Source organism: Oryza sativa, chromosome 4 (genome assembly GCF_034140825.1).
Source record: "Oryza sativa Japonica Group chromosome 4, ASM3414082v1".
Taxonomy (NCBI): Eukaryota; Viridiplantae; Streptophyta; class Magnoliopsida; order Poales; family Poaceae; genus Oryza; species Oryza sativa.
The window spans coordinates 5,648,841-5,665,387 of NC_089038.1; the positions used below are offsets into that span (position 1 = coordinate 5,648,841).

General features: G+C 45.3%; 2 protein-coding genes across 2 annotated transcripts; one reads left to right on the forward strand and one right to left on the reverse strand.

The window, feature by feature from the left end:
- The first annotated feature begins 3,632 nt into the window (after positions 1–3,632).
- LOC107278676 (1-aminocyclopropane-1-carboxylate oxidase homolog 1) lies at positions 3,633–5,064 on the forward strand. Its single transcript, XM_015779668.3, is given in 2 exon segments — positions 3,633–4,655; positions 4,658–5,064. Coding segments are annotated over 2 exon segments (645 nt in total). The 5' UTR covers positions 3,633–4,189; the 3' UTR covers positions 4,837–5,064.
- A 5,274-nt stretch (positions 5,065–10,338) lies between these two features.
- Positions 10,339–15,799, reverse strand: LOC112938626 (probable transcription factor PosF21). The gene is made up of 4 exons (XM_066309258.1): positions 14,333–15,799; positions 14,095–14,227; positions 13,936–14,020; positions 10,339–10,652 (listed from the first exon to the last, which is right to left on the reverse strand). Exons 2-4 carry the CDS (start codon positions 14,101–14,103, stop codon positions 10,477–10,479), a joined length of 270 nt encoding a protein of 89 aa, XP_066165355.1. The 5' UTR covers positions 14,104–14,227; positions 14,333–15,799; the 3' UTR covers positions 10,339–10,476.
- Between the last annotated feature and the right edge of the window lie 748 nt (positions 15,800–16,547).

Sequence of the window (16,547 nt, forward strand, 5' to 3'; positions counted from 1 at the left end):
GCGGATCCGGGGGCGGCCGAAGCTGCCACACCGGAACCGGAGGGGTTCCAGGTCCATGCCTCCTCCTTACGAGCCACTCGGTCCGCGAGCTGAAAAAGCTCCGCGGTAGTTTGGAGCTCCTTGGAGGCGATCTTTTCAAGCATGCGGTTGTGCCGCACACCCCCCCTGAACGCGTAAATCACCGCGTGTGCAGGGATGCATGGTATGGTGTTGCGGACTTGACAGAACCGCTGAATGTACGAGCGAAGTGACTCATCATCCCTTCGCTGTACTGCGTGCAAGTCCGCTTCCTCACCTGGGCGTGGATATGTGCCTTGGAAGTTCATGGTGAACTGTTGGCACAAATCCTCCCAAGAGTGGACAGACGCGGGTGGCAAGTTCATTAGCCAACCCCGCGCTTGTCCTTTCAGGGCCATGGGAAAGAAATTCGCCATGACCCTGTCGTCACCCCCGGCGGCCTCGATCCCGGTCGTGTAGACCTGGGGAAACTCGGCGGGGTTGACGCTCCCGTCATATTTTTCGGCGATGGTGGGCCGGAACCTTGGGGGCCAACGGACATTCCGAAGGCTCGCCACAAAGGCTCTACAGCCGACACCACCAACCGGGGGCACGGAGGGCTGATCCCCGCGTCCGTGGTGAGGTGACACTCCGGACGAGGAGGCGCCCTCCGTTGCGTGGGGAGCACGTCGGCCATTACGCCGGCGCTCGATACTGATGCGAGCATCCGGTTCCCCAAGCAGATCTTCCCGGGTCGGAGGCGTTGACGAAGGAGTGGCGGCCGAATGGCGAACAGCGGCTGCCGCTCGCCGCGCCCTCCGTCTTGACGATGCGGAGCCGGTGGTAGCAGCACCAGAGGCCTTGGTGGCGGAGGACCGCCCACCAGCATCTAGGCGCTGCCGTGCAGTCATGACCAATTTGGCCACATCGTCCAGCCAACGTTGGGCTGGAGACTCCGGGTCATGGGCGACGGGCGGGTGACGTAGGAGCGCGCCCGCAGCTTGGAGCGCGCCCTGGGGCGTGCTGCCGTCGCCGTAGACGAGGAGGCGACGCTCCCCATCTCGCCGCCCTTCTCCACCTCCTGTGGGTGTCGAAGTCGCGGATCCTTCGGCCCTCTCGAGCGCCTTCTCCCGCCTAGGACTTTGGCGTGGAGGGGGCGGTGGAGTACGAGCTCGACGGCGTGGGTTTGGCTCCCCGTCGTCACCGCTCATACTCGGGGAGAGGTCGTGCGCCTTTGCTGGCTTGGCCATTGGGCTGAACAGGAAAAGCTTGGCGCACACGAAAGAGTGCGAGAGCTCAGAAAATCCCTCGCAGAGCCCCCTACCTGGCGCGCCAGATGACGGAGCGTGGGGCTCCTCACCGGGAGACCGCGCAGGCCCCCCTTTGCCGGTTCGGCCGGGGACTCATGGAGAGATTCTAAGCTCTCTGTATGTGGAAGGCTCGCGAGACAGGAAACACACAAGACACGGGCGATGTATACAGGTTCGGGCCGCTGAGAAGCGTAATACCCTACTCCTGTGTTTTGGGAGATCTGTGTATGAAGGAGCTACAAAGTATCAGCCAGCCTCTCCCTTGTTCTGGGTTTCTAATCTGGAAAAGTCCAGTCCCCCCTCTCAGTGGGCAAGGTCCTCCTTTTATATCTTAAGGGGATACCACATGCACCATTTCTCTCTTTTTTGTGGGGACTTACCCCCCCCCCCCCCTTTTCATAAATGGACGGAGATTTGTATAGTTGCCGTCCGAGTCACCTTCTGATGAGACGGCCCACAACTACCTCCACTTTCGCCGGGAGCAGGTGCGACGTGGAATCGTGGCTGTCTGCTGACGACATGACCGGTATCAGACCAGTCACGTCGGTCATTCTTGTCCACCACGTGTCAGCTTAGCAATCTACATGCTCGCCCTTCTTCACACAACATCTTGCCTGTAATGGTTAGGATGAAGCCTGGCATATATCTGACCAGGACTAACGTGCCATCTCTGGGAGGTAACACGCTAGCTCCAGCTGGGGACGAGCGCCTAGAAGCCCTCGTCCTGACGGGATGGGGCGAGGCGTGCGTCAGATCGCCTGTCGCCACCTAACCCGCGATCTGACCGGTCTGTGACTGGTCACAGACCGGATAAACGAGTGCACTGCACTGCGTTACATGCGGCGTGACACGCTCAGCCAAACCGCAATAAATGTGGTTAGGTGAGCCCCACTGTGCTCACCTAACCCATACACGCGGAGCAAAAACCCACGAGGGGTCGGGGCGCCTCGGCCCTCGGGGCCGAGGGGGGTGCGGCCCGACCCCCTCGGGGGGACTAAGAGGAGGGCGAACGCATCACCCTCGGGCCCGACGTCCCTCGGGGGTACCAGGCCACGTGTGCGATTGTGTCTGCCTCAAACCTCTAGTCATGATACTCCTGATCCCATGTCACCGACAACATAATACCGTAACTTTTTAGTTTTGTTAAAAATATGGTGCCACATTGTTGGTTTGATTGCAGTCATTTCTTTTTCCTATCTCTGCTATTTGCTCTCTCAAGTAGGTAATCAATGGTTTTATCCTAATTCTCTTATATAATGTGCAGTAGAAAATTTTTGAAAAATACAGTCTTAAATTTTATAACATAAATACCTTGTAAATGTATGTAATTTGTATTGTAAAAAGTTTAACTGTTTTTAATAAAAAAAAATATGACACCACAAATATAGCTATTTATTTCACCTTAATCCAATCATGGTACGGCTCTTCTCACTCAGCCTCGTTGCATTGCCCGCTCTCACAAAGCAAGTTGCACATGTGTAGGACTGGAACTACCTGACATTGTCGAAAACAAAACTGAAATTTTGACATCTAAAACCACAAGTTGACTTAAAATTTGATTACAAGGTAGATATGCACGCATGCACAGCACTACAACGCAACACCACACTCACACACCGGCGAATGCGATGTGTATAGTGGCGCCACACACAACAATAGAGGCCGTGGATAGCCTTACAGCATGATAAGGACCCTACGGTGGAATCTTGCTTTCTTGCCAATACTCTTCATTGGCAAAACATTGGCATGCATCTTGCGGCAAAATCGTATGGAAGGCAAAAAGTTTAGACAGCTGAAAGTTCTTCATGTACTTGACGACCAGAGAAAGCTGCTTGACATCGGACAACGTCAACCAGCTCGGCTGGTAAGCCAACTATCGTGTCCATTGTGCACCTTGTTGCCAGTGACCTGTCTGCATCTATTCATGCGATGTCCCTACACCCAGCAAGCTCTGGGAGACTTAATCAAGCAGTGTTTTAAGCTTTCATAGTTCAGCCTACTAACCAACATAGTCCTTCAGTATCATTTCGATAACTTGGATGCATGGTTTGGAAGGAGCGGAACGCTCGCGTCTTCGATGCCATGGTCAGATCACCAATCAAGCTAGCGAACGCAACCTTCAACACTCTAACAGTTAGTCAAACTCCATTTTCCTCCCTCTCGGTTAGAAAAAGGACATTATACCACTCTTTTCATGAGGTTTCGGTAAAATGCCACCCATTAGAATGGTAAGGATAAAATGCCATTCAATAGGTTGTCTTTAGGATATTTTGCCACTTTGAGAAGTTTTAAGACCATAATACCCCTATTGTTGATAGAGAGGAAGGGAGAGAGGGGAGCGGCAGCCAGTGCTCGCCGGCGGCAGGCCATGAGCATGCGAGGGAGCGCGGTTGCGGGCTGCGAGCACGCGGGGGAGGGTTGCCAGCGGCGACGGGGGAGGACGATGGTGGTGTCGACGCTGGGATGAAGATGGGTGACAAGGTGGACGGGGTGTTGCCCGCTCTATCCTCCTCTGCCGTTGTCGTTGGAGGCGGCGAGCGCGCACACATGCTGCAAGTTGCGAGCGCCGCCATCCTCCTTCCACCGTCGATGCCGCCCTACACGTCGTCGGCTCCTCCTTGTGATGCGTCGTCTCCGCCGCTACCCACCTCCACCTCGTCGCCCAGTCGTCCTCCCCCTTCGGCGCCGCCACCCTCCTCCGCACATCGCAGTCCGCCCCCGCGTGCTCGCCGCCCGCCACCGGCGAGCACTAGCTCAGCCTTCTCCCAGGCGCTCACATTCCTCTCTGTCCATAGCAGAGGTATTCTGGTCTTAAAACTTTTTAAAGTGGCAAAATATCCTAAAAATAACCTATTAAGTGGCATTTTATCATTGCCATTCTAATGGGTGATATTTCGTCGAAACCACACGAAAAGAGTGGCATAGCATATTGTCCTTTTTCTCCCTCTCAACCAACCGTCAGTGCGTTCTTCCTACCGCTTGAATTCTCGTCTCGCCGCGGCGATTCCACGCTCCCCTCCAAGCCTTTCACCATGTCTGCCACCTACGACCGCGAAGCCGAGCACCGCGCGCTCAACGCCACCTTGTCCGGAGTCCACGGCCTCGTCGCCTCGGGCGTCACCGCCGTCCCCAGCATCTTCCGCGTCCCGGACCCCGAACCACCGCCGCCGCCGCCGAGCAGCAGCCAAGAATCGCCGCCGCTTCCACCGTCCATCCCGGTGGTTGACCTCGGTGGCACGGGCGGGGACAGGGAGGCAGTGGTCGTGACCATCCGGCGCGCCGCGGTGGAGTGGGCATTCCTCTAGGTGACGGGCCACGGCGTACCGGCGGAGGTGGCCGGCGCCGCGGTCGCGGCAGCGAGGGCAGCGACAAGGCGCGGCTCTACTCGCGTGACCCGGCGAGGGCCGCCAAGTACAACTGCAACTTCGACCTGTACCAGTCGCCGGCGGCCAACTGGCGCGACATGCTCTACCTCCGTATGGCACCCGACCCGCCGCCCGCCGGTGACCTGCCGGAATACTGCCGGTGAGAGCCGCTCTTTTCTTTTCCTTTTTTCCCCCATTCTTTTTATTTTTTTAGTACCAGTAAATCTGTGGCTGTAAATAACGTTTGCTTTTTTGAAGAATAGTAGAAGAGTTCCATATATTTTGCATAACTTTTACTACTCAATTGTTCCACAATTAGCCTGGACTGACTGGAATCGCAAGAATCCAATGACCATTACTACTAAAGCATGTGTATATTGTTCATCTGAAAATGGGTACTCAAAATTCCTGTTATGGCACATCAGTTTTAAGTTTTGTGAGCCAAGCTTATTTGACTGTCTGTCAAGGTTTCATAAACTGTAGTACAAAATTCAGTCCTCTTAATCTCTGATGCTCATCACTATGGTTAATTTTGTAAAAGAAACACGTGTGCTGATAGATGTGTCCAAAGGGTGGTCCTAGTGGTCCGGGGACCATAAAAAAATACATAGCTAAACATTACTCTTGGAAAGAGAAAAAAAACTCCATTATTAATATATCATGATGCACATTTGGTCCTTGCTATATTTGCGGTTTAAAAAAGTACTTCCTCCGTTTCACAATGTAAGTCATTTTAGCATTTTCTACATTCATCTATCTAGATTCATTAACATCAATATGAATGTAAGAATTTTTCTAAAATTCTGAAACGGAGGGAGTATGTAAGTTGAACTACCCATTTCTAAAATTCTGAAATTCCGGATATATCACTACGTGTGTGTTAACAGTGAAATTTGGTAATCAGCAAAGACGTCATCGGCTTAGAATCATTATCGGCTGCAGCATCTCGGAATCAGCCGATGGGAGTTATCAAATCGCCAATAGTCGGATTCCTGCTATATTCGGTTAAGGAAATCAATCTACTAAAGGAAGCTTATCCCTAAGTGACCGAGTTTAAAGAGGATGCGGCATGGCAGTTTATCTATTAATTAGGAATAGTTTGTTAGTTTCCTTTTATCTTTAGGAAAGTGTGTTTAGTGTCCGATAAGGACTTTATATTTTCCTTTTATCTTTAGGTTAGTTTCTTTCTTGTCCGACAAGGACTTGTATCAACCCATGGGTATAAATATGTACAGCCGGAGTCTATGTAATCTATCGCTACGATCAATACAATTCGGCGCATCGCCACCTTTTACCTTTACTACTTTTGTTTTTACGTTCCGGCGGGACTTGGCACCTGACGCGGGGCTGCATCGGTGTTCGATCTCCGGCTAAGGGGTAAGTTCAATGTTCCGCCGGCCCAGGCAATTGTATTGTCTACGTCGGCGTCGTTCAAGGCTGCATCAGTACATTCGGCCTCTTGGATTGCTCTGGTTTGGATGATATATTTGCCTACCTATTTATCATATGTCTCTGTTAATCTAGTCTTAGCATATCAATTTAGCTCTATCGGCTGCTTCTCGTTTTAGGGTTTCTACCGGTATAGGCTAAATCGCATTGCTAGATTAGATTAGCTACACATCTACCACCCTGAAAACTCAGTCAACAGCTTCATTGTCTAGATATTATGTTTCTTTTCATACTTAGTACTGCACCAGTTAAGTTTGATCTACTAAGTCGTGCTTAGAACCATAATCTCTAGCCTGCTTATTGATTGCCAATAAGGGTTTCATCGGGGTTTCAGCCGTTGAGTTATCTGGACGTTGCATCGGTTCATGAGGATTGCATATACATATAAGTTGGATTTAGCCGATGACAACAAAGGTTTCATTGTTTAATCTAATCTTGTGGATTTCATGACATCGGACCTCCAGCCGATGTGTGCTTTAACCTTCGGATCGATGCTTATTTATCATATCATTGCTAGCCGATTGGCTTATATTGGATTATATTGTTATTTTATTACATCATCATCAGCCGATTGCCTTTATATCATTATCTACATTGGACAGATAGCCGATTGCTTAAACCCTATCGCTATCGGCTGGTATCGGCATCGGCTATTATCGGCTATCGGCTGGAACTACTCCATCGGCTTGTCAGCCGATTGACTGTTTTGATCTACTATTTGCATATCTTGTCAGTTGCAGGATCAAACTGACTAGCATGCCCGCATCTCATCATATTTGGACCTGCACTGGAGCTAAGAAGATCTCCTAGGCCGGTGTGTTTGATTTTTTCGTCAACAGGTACCTGCATGAGATCGCCTATATTGATGATGAATGCTCCAGGTAATGGCGTGATATCGACCCACCGGTTGTTGTGGAGGACTGGTGATGCGCCGAATTGTATTGATCGTAGCGATAGATTACATAGACCCCGGCTGTACATATTTATACCCATGGGTTGATACAAGTCCTTGTCGGACAAGAAAGAAACTAACCTAAAGATAAAAGGAAAATATAAAGTCCTTATCGGACACTAAACACACTTTCCTAAAGATAAAAGGAAACTAACAAACTATTCCTAATTAATAGATAAACTGCCATGCCACATCCTCTTTAAACTCGGTCACTTAGGGATAAGCTTCCTTTAGTAGATTGATTTCCTTAACCGAATATAGCAAGAATCCGACTATTGGCGACTTGATAACTCCAATCGGCTAATTCCGAGATGCTGCAGCCGATACTGATTCTAAGCCGATGACGTCTTTGCCGATTACCAAATTTCACTGTTAACAGTATCATGTTCAGTGTTCATAAAACACATAATGAAATTAAACAGTGTTTTTCATATATCATGTTCAGAATCCACAAAAATACAATGAATCAAGCAGATATCATTGCCATAATCCACAACACATAATGAAATTAGGGTGTCTCTTGCTGGTATCATGTTTAGAATCCACATAACACAATGAATTTAGGCGGCCTCTTACAGGTATCATGTTCATAATTGTCAGTTACGGTCGAATATGTGTACAAAGTCGGTTACAGTTTAGCACTTGAAGTTGTACTAGGTATAGGAATAAAATAAGAGTCAGACTCTATCCTAGGCTCTCTTAGTTAGAGAGGCATGCCTATTGTAACCGTATGATGACTTAGCATAGGCGAGAGGGAATGGCTTCCGGTGGTGTTCGGCCGGGGATCTACCGTAATCCGTGTCCCAGGGACACAGGCTTCAGCGGAACCTCGTTAACAAATATTATGCCTCAATGTCCTTGGAAGTTGGATCTCCAATGGTGTCTCTTCCACGTTTGGTTATCGATGGTGATTTTGGGTCGGTTTTGTAACAAGAATCTTCACAACACATAATGGACATAAAAATATCAACATTTTTTTATTTTGAGAGAACATGAAAACTCAACTTGATTTACCTTATATTGTTGGACATATATTTTTGATAACCCACAAAACGCATGTGCGTCATTTCATTTCTGAATATATATAACCAATGTCCAGATAATCTCAAATGACAAGTTCAGAAGCGTGGAACATAGGGTGGTGGCACAAAGTTCAAGGCCAAGAGTATCCATCGCGTGTTTTCCCAACAATCTAGCGTCAACAAGGATGTTCGGCCCGATCAAGGAGCTACTGTCCGATGATAGTCCTGCTTTGTATAGAGAAACACTAGTCAAAGATTATGTAGAACATTACTACTCTATCGGGTTAGGTCCCAAAAAGGCTATAAATGATTTTCGGTTATGAATAGAGTAGAAAAGATAATTACTTTCAGAAAACAATTCTGGAAGAAGTGTCTGTTTGGACCCTGTTGATACAGGTAGTATCATTTGCTATACATTATGAGTTTTGTAACTTCTTAGCTTATTATGCCTTGACCTTTCATGATGATTGTATATGTAACATGTGTATGAATCTCCCAACGATGTGACTATCATGATAATATCCTATTTGATAGTTCAAAGTTTTTATTATTTCGGTGCACTCCCTATAAAACGTTTGGTTTTGTATGCTCTTTTTCTTTGGCGATTTTGGCTTATTTTCCACATCGCACGTTCCTTTGCAAACATTGTATCTATGTATCTGTTTTGTGCATCCATCAATTTCTCCATCTAGTTTATGTGTGGCATGCCTTATTTTTTTACATGGTGTTGACGGGCGATGCCCAACAGAACCAAATCCAGCGAACCCGGTGTTTCTTGGTGGGTTTAGGGATATGACCTAATCCGAAATGACCCTACTGCTGCCCTTTTTGGAATATCAAGCAAAAAAATGTACAACTCACACTCCAACTCCGATGTGTCTTGGATCCTTTGAAAATTTTTCCACCCCCACACTGGGGAACCCCCTCCTGCTTATATACTCTCCAAAGCTTAATGGACTTCTAGAGAGACAAGCAATAGGGACACTGCAAACAATTAATCATGACGATTTCATATACCATAGTTGCAACTCTACTCTCCTTAGCATGTCGTATAGGTTAGAGGTCAGTGCACGGGGCCTCCTAAGCTCTCCCCTGCCTATGGCTTGGAGGGTAACAAATGCCATGTCTAGTACGTAATCGGGTTGATAACGGCGATGACCTCAAGGGCCGCCATTTGTCACCTGCTGGGAGTGAGGCGGTGGATGGTCCTGAGCTGATCACACTGCCACACATCAATGCCCAACTACTTATGCTAGGCCTACTCCACCCGAGGTGGCTTGCCACCTATCACCTCTCAGGCAACCGGCCTACGGACGGCTACGAGCTGGGCACGTGTCCCTATTCTTCTTTGGAGATATACGTCTCTACGATCTTCTCTTTCTTCTTAGATGTTTATCATGTATGTCTCAACTCTTCTGTGCTTTCTTCTATCCTTAACTTTCTTCACCTTTACAGCCATCATCACACTTTCTGCCACCCGTCACTTCTCTCGCTGCCCCATGTTGCCTTTCTCGGGTTCGACAACAAGGCAAGCCAACTACCCTTTGATGGGACGGCGTAGTAAGAGGGTAAATACGGAGAGAGAAAACGGGTAATATGCCAAATTTTCTCTGTTTTGACTCTCAAACGGTACACTTGTTTATTGTTCCTCTGTGTGATGACGCCTGCCACTAACACTGCGGTGTGGGACCCGTAGTGATCCCAACTGGCTTTCTTTGTCCCTAGCTTGGTGCGTGAATAATGGGTAAATAATGTTTAAATTTTCTTGGTAGTAATTGTATATAGTGATTCCTTGCAAAAATTAGCATTGATTGCATGCCTGAACTTTTCTCTATGCATACAAATAAAACCGGCCATGTTAAAGACTTTGATGATCCACTTTCTGCGAAGTTTGATTTTCTAAGGTACGCAACTATCAACTATGGGGATGTGCGCAATTTGATGATCTTGTCTGCAGACAAATAATAGAAGTAGTATAGAGGATACCTTGCCACTGTCCTTGTCTTCCAGTGTAGAGTTTTTTGTTTGTGTTGACCAAGAACAAATTCCACACATGGGAATACTGGCCTGGTCCTTATTGGCATGATCGTTTTCTACTATGAAATGTAGGCTATGTTAGATTTCCGTTTTCCAATCAAGCCTAATTCTGAACCTAAAATACTGAAGGTAACACACTTCTTGCTGGTGAATAACTGAATATAGTTTATAAACTATACTTCTTTTTCTGAATAAACCTTCTGTAATCCTGCAGCAACGCACGGGGTATCTTCTAGTTGTACATTGAAAGTCTCCACACATGTATTACTCAACATTTAGCAAAAAAAAAATCAATAAGCCTTTCAAAAGTCTCTAATGAGAAATCACCCTAAAAGTTCCACATATTATTGTGGCTGATTTTGTTGGGTTTGTGATGGTTGCCTCTGTGTAAGCAGCTGCTGCAGTTTGTCCATGTAAGAGCTCTGTTGTTGGTGTGAACCACTTGGCACATGAGGATCACTGATCTCACCAACAACAACTCTTGGGTGCTCAGCCTCAGCAGTCAATCTTGCAGTCAGAGCTGGACAAGAAAAGTAGACAACAAATGTAAAGCAGACAAAAATGTTATGGACCAGATTACTGATGCAAATGGTATTGATATATGCATGCATGGCAGCAGGGCCTAAAGATTCGCCCTGAAGAATTCTTGGCTGATTGGGGAGTATACATGTTTCTCAACCTTCAGTATCTAATTCCTATTAATGTATCTTCAAACAAAATTCATATTCGTGTTCTCAACATAATTTATCTTTTAACACCTGTGCTACAAAGATGGCCCAGTGTTGTATTTTCTCTGGTTTCAAATAATTATCACTGGATACGCTAGTAGGGGTGAAAACAGATCGGATATTATCCACTCTGCTCCATTCCAAATCCGTCCGAAAGAAGGATATGGTATGGGTTTCTAAAAATCTAGCGAATATGGTCTCTCTAAAATCTGGCGGATGCAGATTATCCGACATTTCTGTCAAATTATCCTATAAGTCGTTTGTTGGATAATCCAAAATTATCAACCCATGCAACCACTCAATCTGTTACATATAACATGAGCTAGCACATCTAATGGCCCAATTCATCAATTAACCTAGATTCCTTAGTCCGAGGCTTTCACCGTCTATCTCACACTTGCTTAGCTATATTTTTATATTATGGATATCATGTATTCATGATGTTTGTTTAGTACTTAAGCACATAATTATTACAATGGGTCGTTCATTGATTGTTGCATTGTTGTCCCTTGCATTGTTAACTCGATGGTATATTGCTTGCATACACACATAACATCCAACAAATTTAATCCGTTTCTGAACCGAGTCCGCACCATTTCCAACATCTGAAACAATCCGCTCAGCCGCTCTGAATCCGTTTAGAAAATATGGTTTAGGATATGGTATGACCACTATCCATCCGAATCTGCTCCATTTTTACCCCTATATACTAGTCATGTCACTGCTGCGGAAACCCTCTTTAACCCCGGTTTGCAACCCCCTTTAATCCCGGGTTGCAAAGCGGGACTAAGATTCCGGAACTAAAGATCGCTATCTTTAATCCCGGTTGAAATACCCGGGAGTAAAGATGCATCTTTAGTCCCGGTTGGGAACAACCATCTTTAGTCCCGGGACTATGGTTTTTTTCTTTTTTTTCCTCCTTCGGTTTTTTTTCTTTTTTTTCCTCCTTTCATGATCTTAGATTCACAGCACAGATATCACAAATTCATTCACACATATCATCACAAATTCATTCACAACACCACAAATTCATTCACAGCACATCATCGGAAATTTATTCACATAAACATTCACAAACACATTCACATATACATTCACAAATCAACAACATCCACAAATCATCAAAAAAAATCAAGAAAAACTCAAACAAATCAAAATCCACATCGTCATGTGCCACCCGGCCACCGGCCAGCCTCCCATCCCACCGCCGGCCAGCCACCCATTCCACCGCCTCTCCTCTGGCCAGATCTGGCGGAGGGGAGGGCGAGGCCACCGCCCCGCACCCGGCCTTCGCTGGGCTGCCACTGGCTGGCCTCCCATCACGCCGCCTGCCAGAGGGGAGGGGAGGAAGGGAAGGAGAGGGGAGGAGGAGATGGAGTGAGAGAAGAAGGGGAGGAGGGGAGGAGGAGAGAAGGAGATAAGGATGGGGGATGGGAGAGGAGAAGGAAATAAGGATGGAGAGAGAGAACCAGACTTGCATGCGCGCGCGGCTCAAGGCTTTTTTTCCCGGTTGTTTAACAACCGGGATTAAAATTAGATCTTTAGTCCCAGTTGGTAACACCAACTGGACCTAAAGATAGTAGAGGGGTCTGACACCGCCTGCCATTTATTGAACTGGGACTAATAATGATCTATCAAAAAGTACCCCTGGGCTTTTGAACCGGGATGAAAAATGATTTTTAGTCACGGTTTTTTGGCCAACCCACGAAAGATGGTTTTTCCAGTACTGTGTTTGTAACTTTGGCCACCCATCCTTTTTTTTTTTGTAACATGGTCATGTACACTTCATCAACCCAACTAAAACAATGGAACCTTTTTATTTCTTATTATTACATACTCATGTTAGATTGTATTGAACTGCCAGGTTGATATGTCCGTCTTTGTGCTATCTCAGTGCGCAAGTGGTAAAGCTGCATAGAATCTTCAATAATCATGCCCCTTCCGCTTACAGATTCGTTTGTAATAATGTTGTTTTTTATACTTCTCCTTCTACTTGAAGTGCTTTGATTTGAAATACTGGTTAGATCAACATAAGTTGACAAAATCTATAACTATTATACATAGGAAGAGTGCACACAAGAAATCTGAATGCTTTCTGTTGGCAGAGTTGTACCATGTTTCATAGTGATTTGGGAGGGTTGATTTTAGGAGAGGTGATACATCATAAAAGTAGCCCATTCACTTCTCTTTTTATTTTCTTGATTATTGCCTTTTATGTCCACCAATTTGATACTTTTGGTACAACATTTAGCCAAAATGCGATTAGGTTTTCTTCTATACATTTCCTACAATGGTTGACATATAAGTTATGATATGTTTGATAATATAGGAACTGTCGGTTGGACCTAAAATAAATTCCTTAAGAAACCTGGGGTGTTCTGTACCTAGTATTCAAGGATTCATTGATGCTAATGAAGAGCCAAATTCTGAAGATTCATGGTTGTGCTCTCCTTTTCTTGCCAGAAACATTTATTATGAAGGTTAAACGATTTAGGTAACAATATTAAGGAAATTAATTTGATGTCATGTTAGGAATAAGTTGCATGACGTCTATCCATCCATTTTGAGTAAGTGGAGATTTATTACAACCCTATTGTCTTTTTTACTCTAAATAACAGCCACTATAAAATGCATAATACAATATTTTGTTTGGTGCTTCTTTGTTCATTCTTTATACTATTAACTTTCAATCTTAATTTTTCTTTGACGTGCTACCTTCTCTCACACATATTAAATTGTGCAAACCACATTTTCCACTCATAGTATCCGAATCAAGTTCTTGACATATGGTAAGACAAATTTGTTATAAGAAATCAACAATTCTCAAATCTCACCCATTCAAAAAAGGACATTTTCTTTACAATTGTATAAATACATGCACATTTTCTGAATGTTTAAAGGATGTACTGTTGTTGTAGATGCTATACATTACTACCGTGATGCCTGATGAATGCAGTTTCTAAAGAAAAGCATTTGTGTTCTTGAAATATATTCAATACAACATACTTTAAACATGCATGATACTACTTTGCAAAATGAACAAATGAATGTTGAAAGACAAGGAAAGAGAGTTACCATCTCCCCACTGTGCTTGCTGATCCATTGCTTGCAGTCTGGTTTTTAGCTCATTGTTCAGAGATACAAGTCCATTGTTGTTCCTCTGCAAACAATATAAAAAATTACTAAGATTGTGAAAACTCCGAATCAAAATGACCACACCTTCTAATAACATACCTGCATCATTGCCACTTGTGCTCATAATGTAGCAGTCTCCAACTGCAACACCTAGAATTTGTGTTGAAGCTCCCCTATATACTTCATCTTTTTCTCCTTTGACTTTGCGGCAGATGATCGATTGTTCAGGATCCTGAAAAAATTACAATAAGATGGTGATTTTCACTAACAAAGAACATTGTGTCAAACTATCAATCCGCATGCACGGACTAGTACACAAGAATTGAAGTTCACACACCTCTTGACCCTCCTAGGATCAGTCAAGACAATCTCTGAGAGGAATTTATCCGCCACAACCTTCTTCTTATCATCCTCAGTGAATTTCACATTTGGCAATGGACTCGCCTTCACCACCATTTGCCTCTATAGTTAGCAGAGGGGGGCTGGACATCTGCTGTCCAACAGCTCCAAAATTGAGGTTCCCCATCATGAAGCTGTCAACCGACGAGCTGTGGCAATGGTGGGTTGTACTGCCAGCACCAGAGCTCTTAGCTTCATTCTCTCTGCTTCCAGAAGGGCTCCATGCCTGTATGCCCATGTCCTTAAGGACAGCAGCCACCATGCCCCCCGATTGATGCCCCTCGGTCGTTGTGACCTTTGTCTTAACTGATGCTATAGGTAGCATTTGCGGGTTTTGATGTGAATACCCTAAGAGGATGTAACTATGCGACCGCCTATGCCCCACCATAAGCGGTAGCCTGCTAGGCGGCCCCTGGTTAGATCTCGTCGAATGCAGTGCAAGAGAGGTCATCGGTGGCACATCTATGGCATCATATGGAGGTGGAACGATGGATTCCACTGAGAAAAAAGTATTAGGAAAGAACAAGTAAAAGTCTTCGGGTGCAAAGCCACTGCCAACTTCGTACCATAGAAGCCGATAGTGGTGGTTCCGAGCAGGGGGACAAGGCAGATACCGTCGAAGAGGTGAAGTGGGCAGGAGCAGGGTGGATCAACGGTAGGAATTTCGATTGGTCGAGGCACTTGTGGGAGGCGAGGTTGAGGATGGAGGGGACTCGCGGTGGAACCACCGGATTCTCGCTCCCATCACCGCACCGGTCCAACAAAGAGAGGCGGCACGAGGGTTCGCCCTCCATGTTCGGCACAAAGCAAGGGGGACGAAGTGGCGCGGCCGCTAGGGTTTTGGGGATGCTACCAACAAGCACGAGGATTTGTTGATTGGTAATGCGAGAGAGGGAAGCAATGAGAAAATTGTGAAGGTTGTATTTGTGTTGTATGGGTGGCATGCAAAAATGGAAAGGCGCGTGGGATAAAACCGGCATCACTCTCTCATCTTGTATTTTGTTCTGAGCACACGCGTATGACTTATCTGGGCCAAAAGCCCATAAGCAATGATGTGGCTTACTCTTAAGATGGACTTCTCATGGAACTACTGGTCTGGTGCAAGAAATATGTAATGACACATATTCAATGAGATGAGTACAGCACATTTTTTTGCATAACTTTTACTTTTCAATTGTTCCACTATTAGGCTGGACTAAAATAATCACAAGAATCCAATGACCACTACTATTAGCTAAAACATGAGTGTATTGTTCATCTCAAAATAGGTACTGAAAATTCTCATTATGCCATATCAGTTCTAAGTTTTGTAAGCTAAGCTTAATTAAGTCATTATGCCCTTGTAAGAACTATTCCCTCTGTTTCATTTTTATTTTACTGAAAATACTAGTACAATGTTTCCCCCAGTAGTCATATCTCCGTTTTATATTATAAGACACTTTGACTTTTTTCTTAGTTAATTCTTTTTGTCAGTTTGACAAACTTTATAGAAAAACATAGAAACGATTCTAACAAAAAAACAAACATACTATCAAAATATTCAATGTTAGATTTAATGAAACTAGTTTGGTGGTCTAGATGTTGCTAAGTTTCTCTATACATTTTTCTAAACTTAAGAAAGTTTAACTAGAAAAATATTCAAAACGCTTTGTAATATGATACGGAGAGAGTACTTGATTTCCATTAGTGGAAATATAGGGGTTTCTCTCTTGATCAGAAAAAATAAATGGCTGTCGTTGTTTCATACACTGTGCAAAAATCAGTCCTCTGAATATCTGATGCAGACCAGTCACCAGTCACCCCCTATATATGGTTAAATTTGTAAAGAAAAGGCAAAATTTGCTACAGGATACTAAAAAATCGTGTAATTAGCTGAGGGACACTGAAAAACGTGACACTATCGATGGACACTACAAAATTGTGTAATTGGATGTAGGACACCGGAGGCACTATTTTCTAATTTCTAGGCTGAAAGAGGGGAGAGAAATTTTGAAATGACGGGAATGCCCCCCTCTACTCCTTCCTTTCTTCTCGATGCAGCTGACATGTGGGCCCGCGCACAATGCTGTCGTCCTCCTCTCTCCAACGCCCGACGCCACTGCATCCCTTCCAAAATCCGATCCATTCCCTCGCCCGTTTCCAAAATAAGTTGA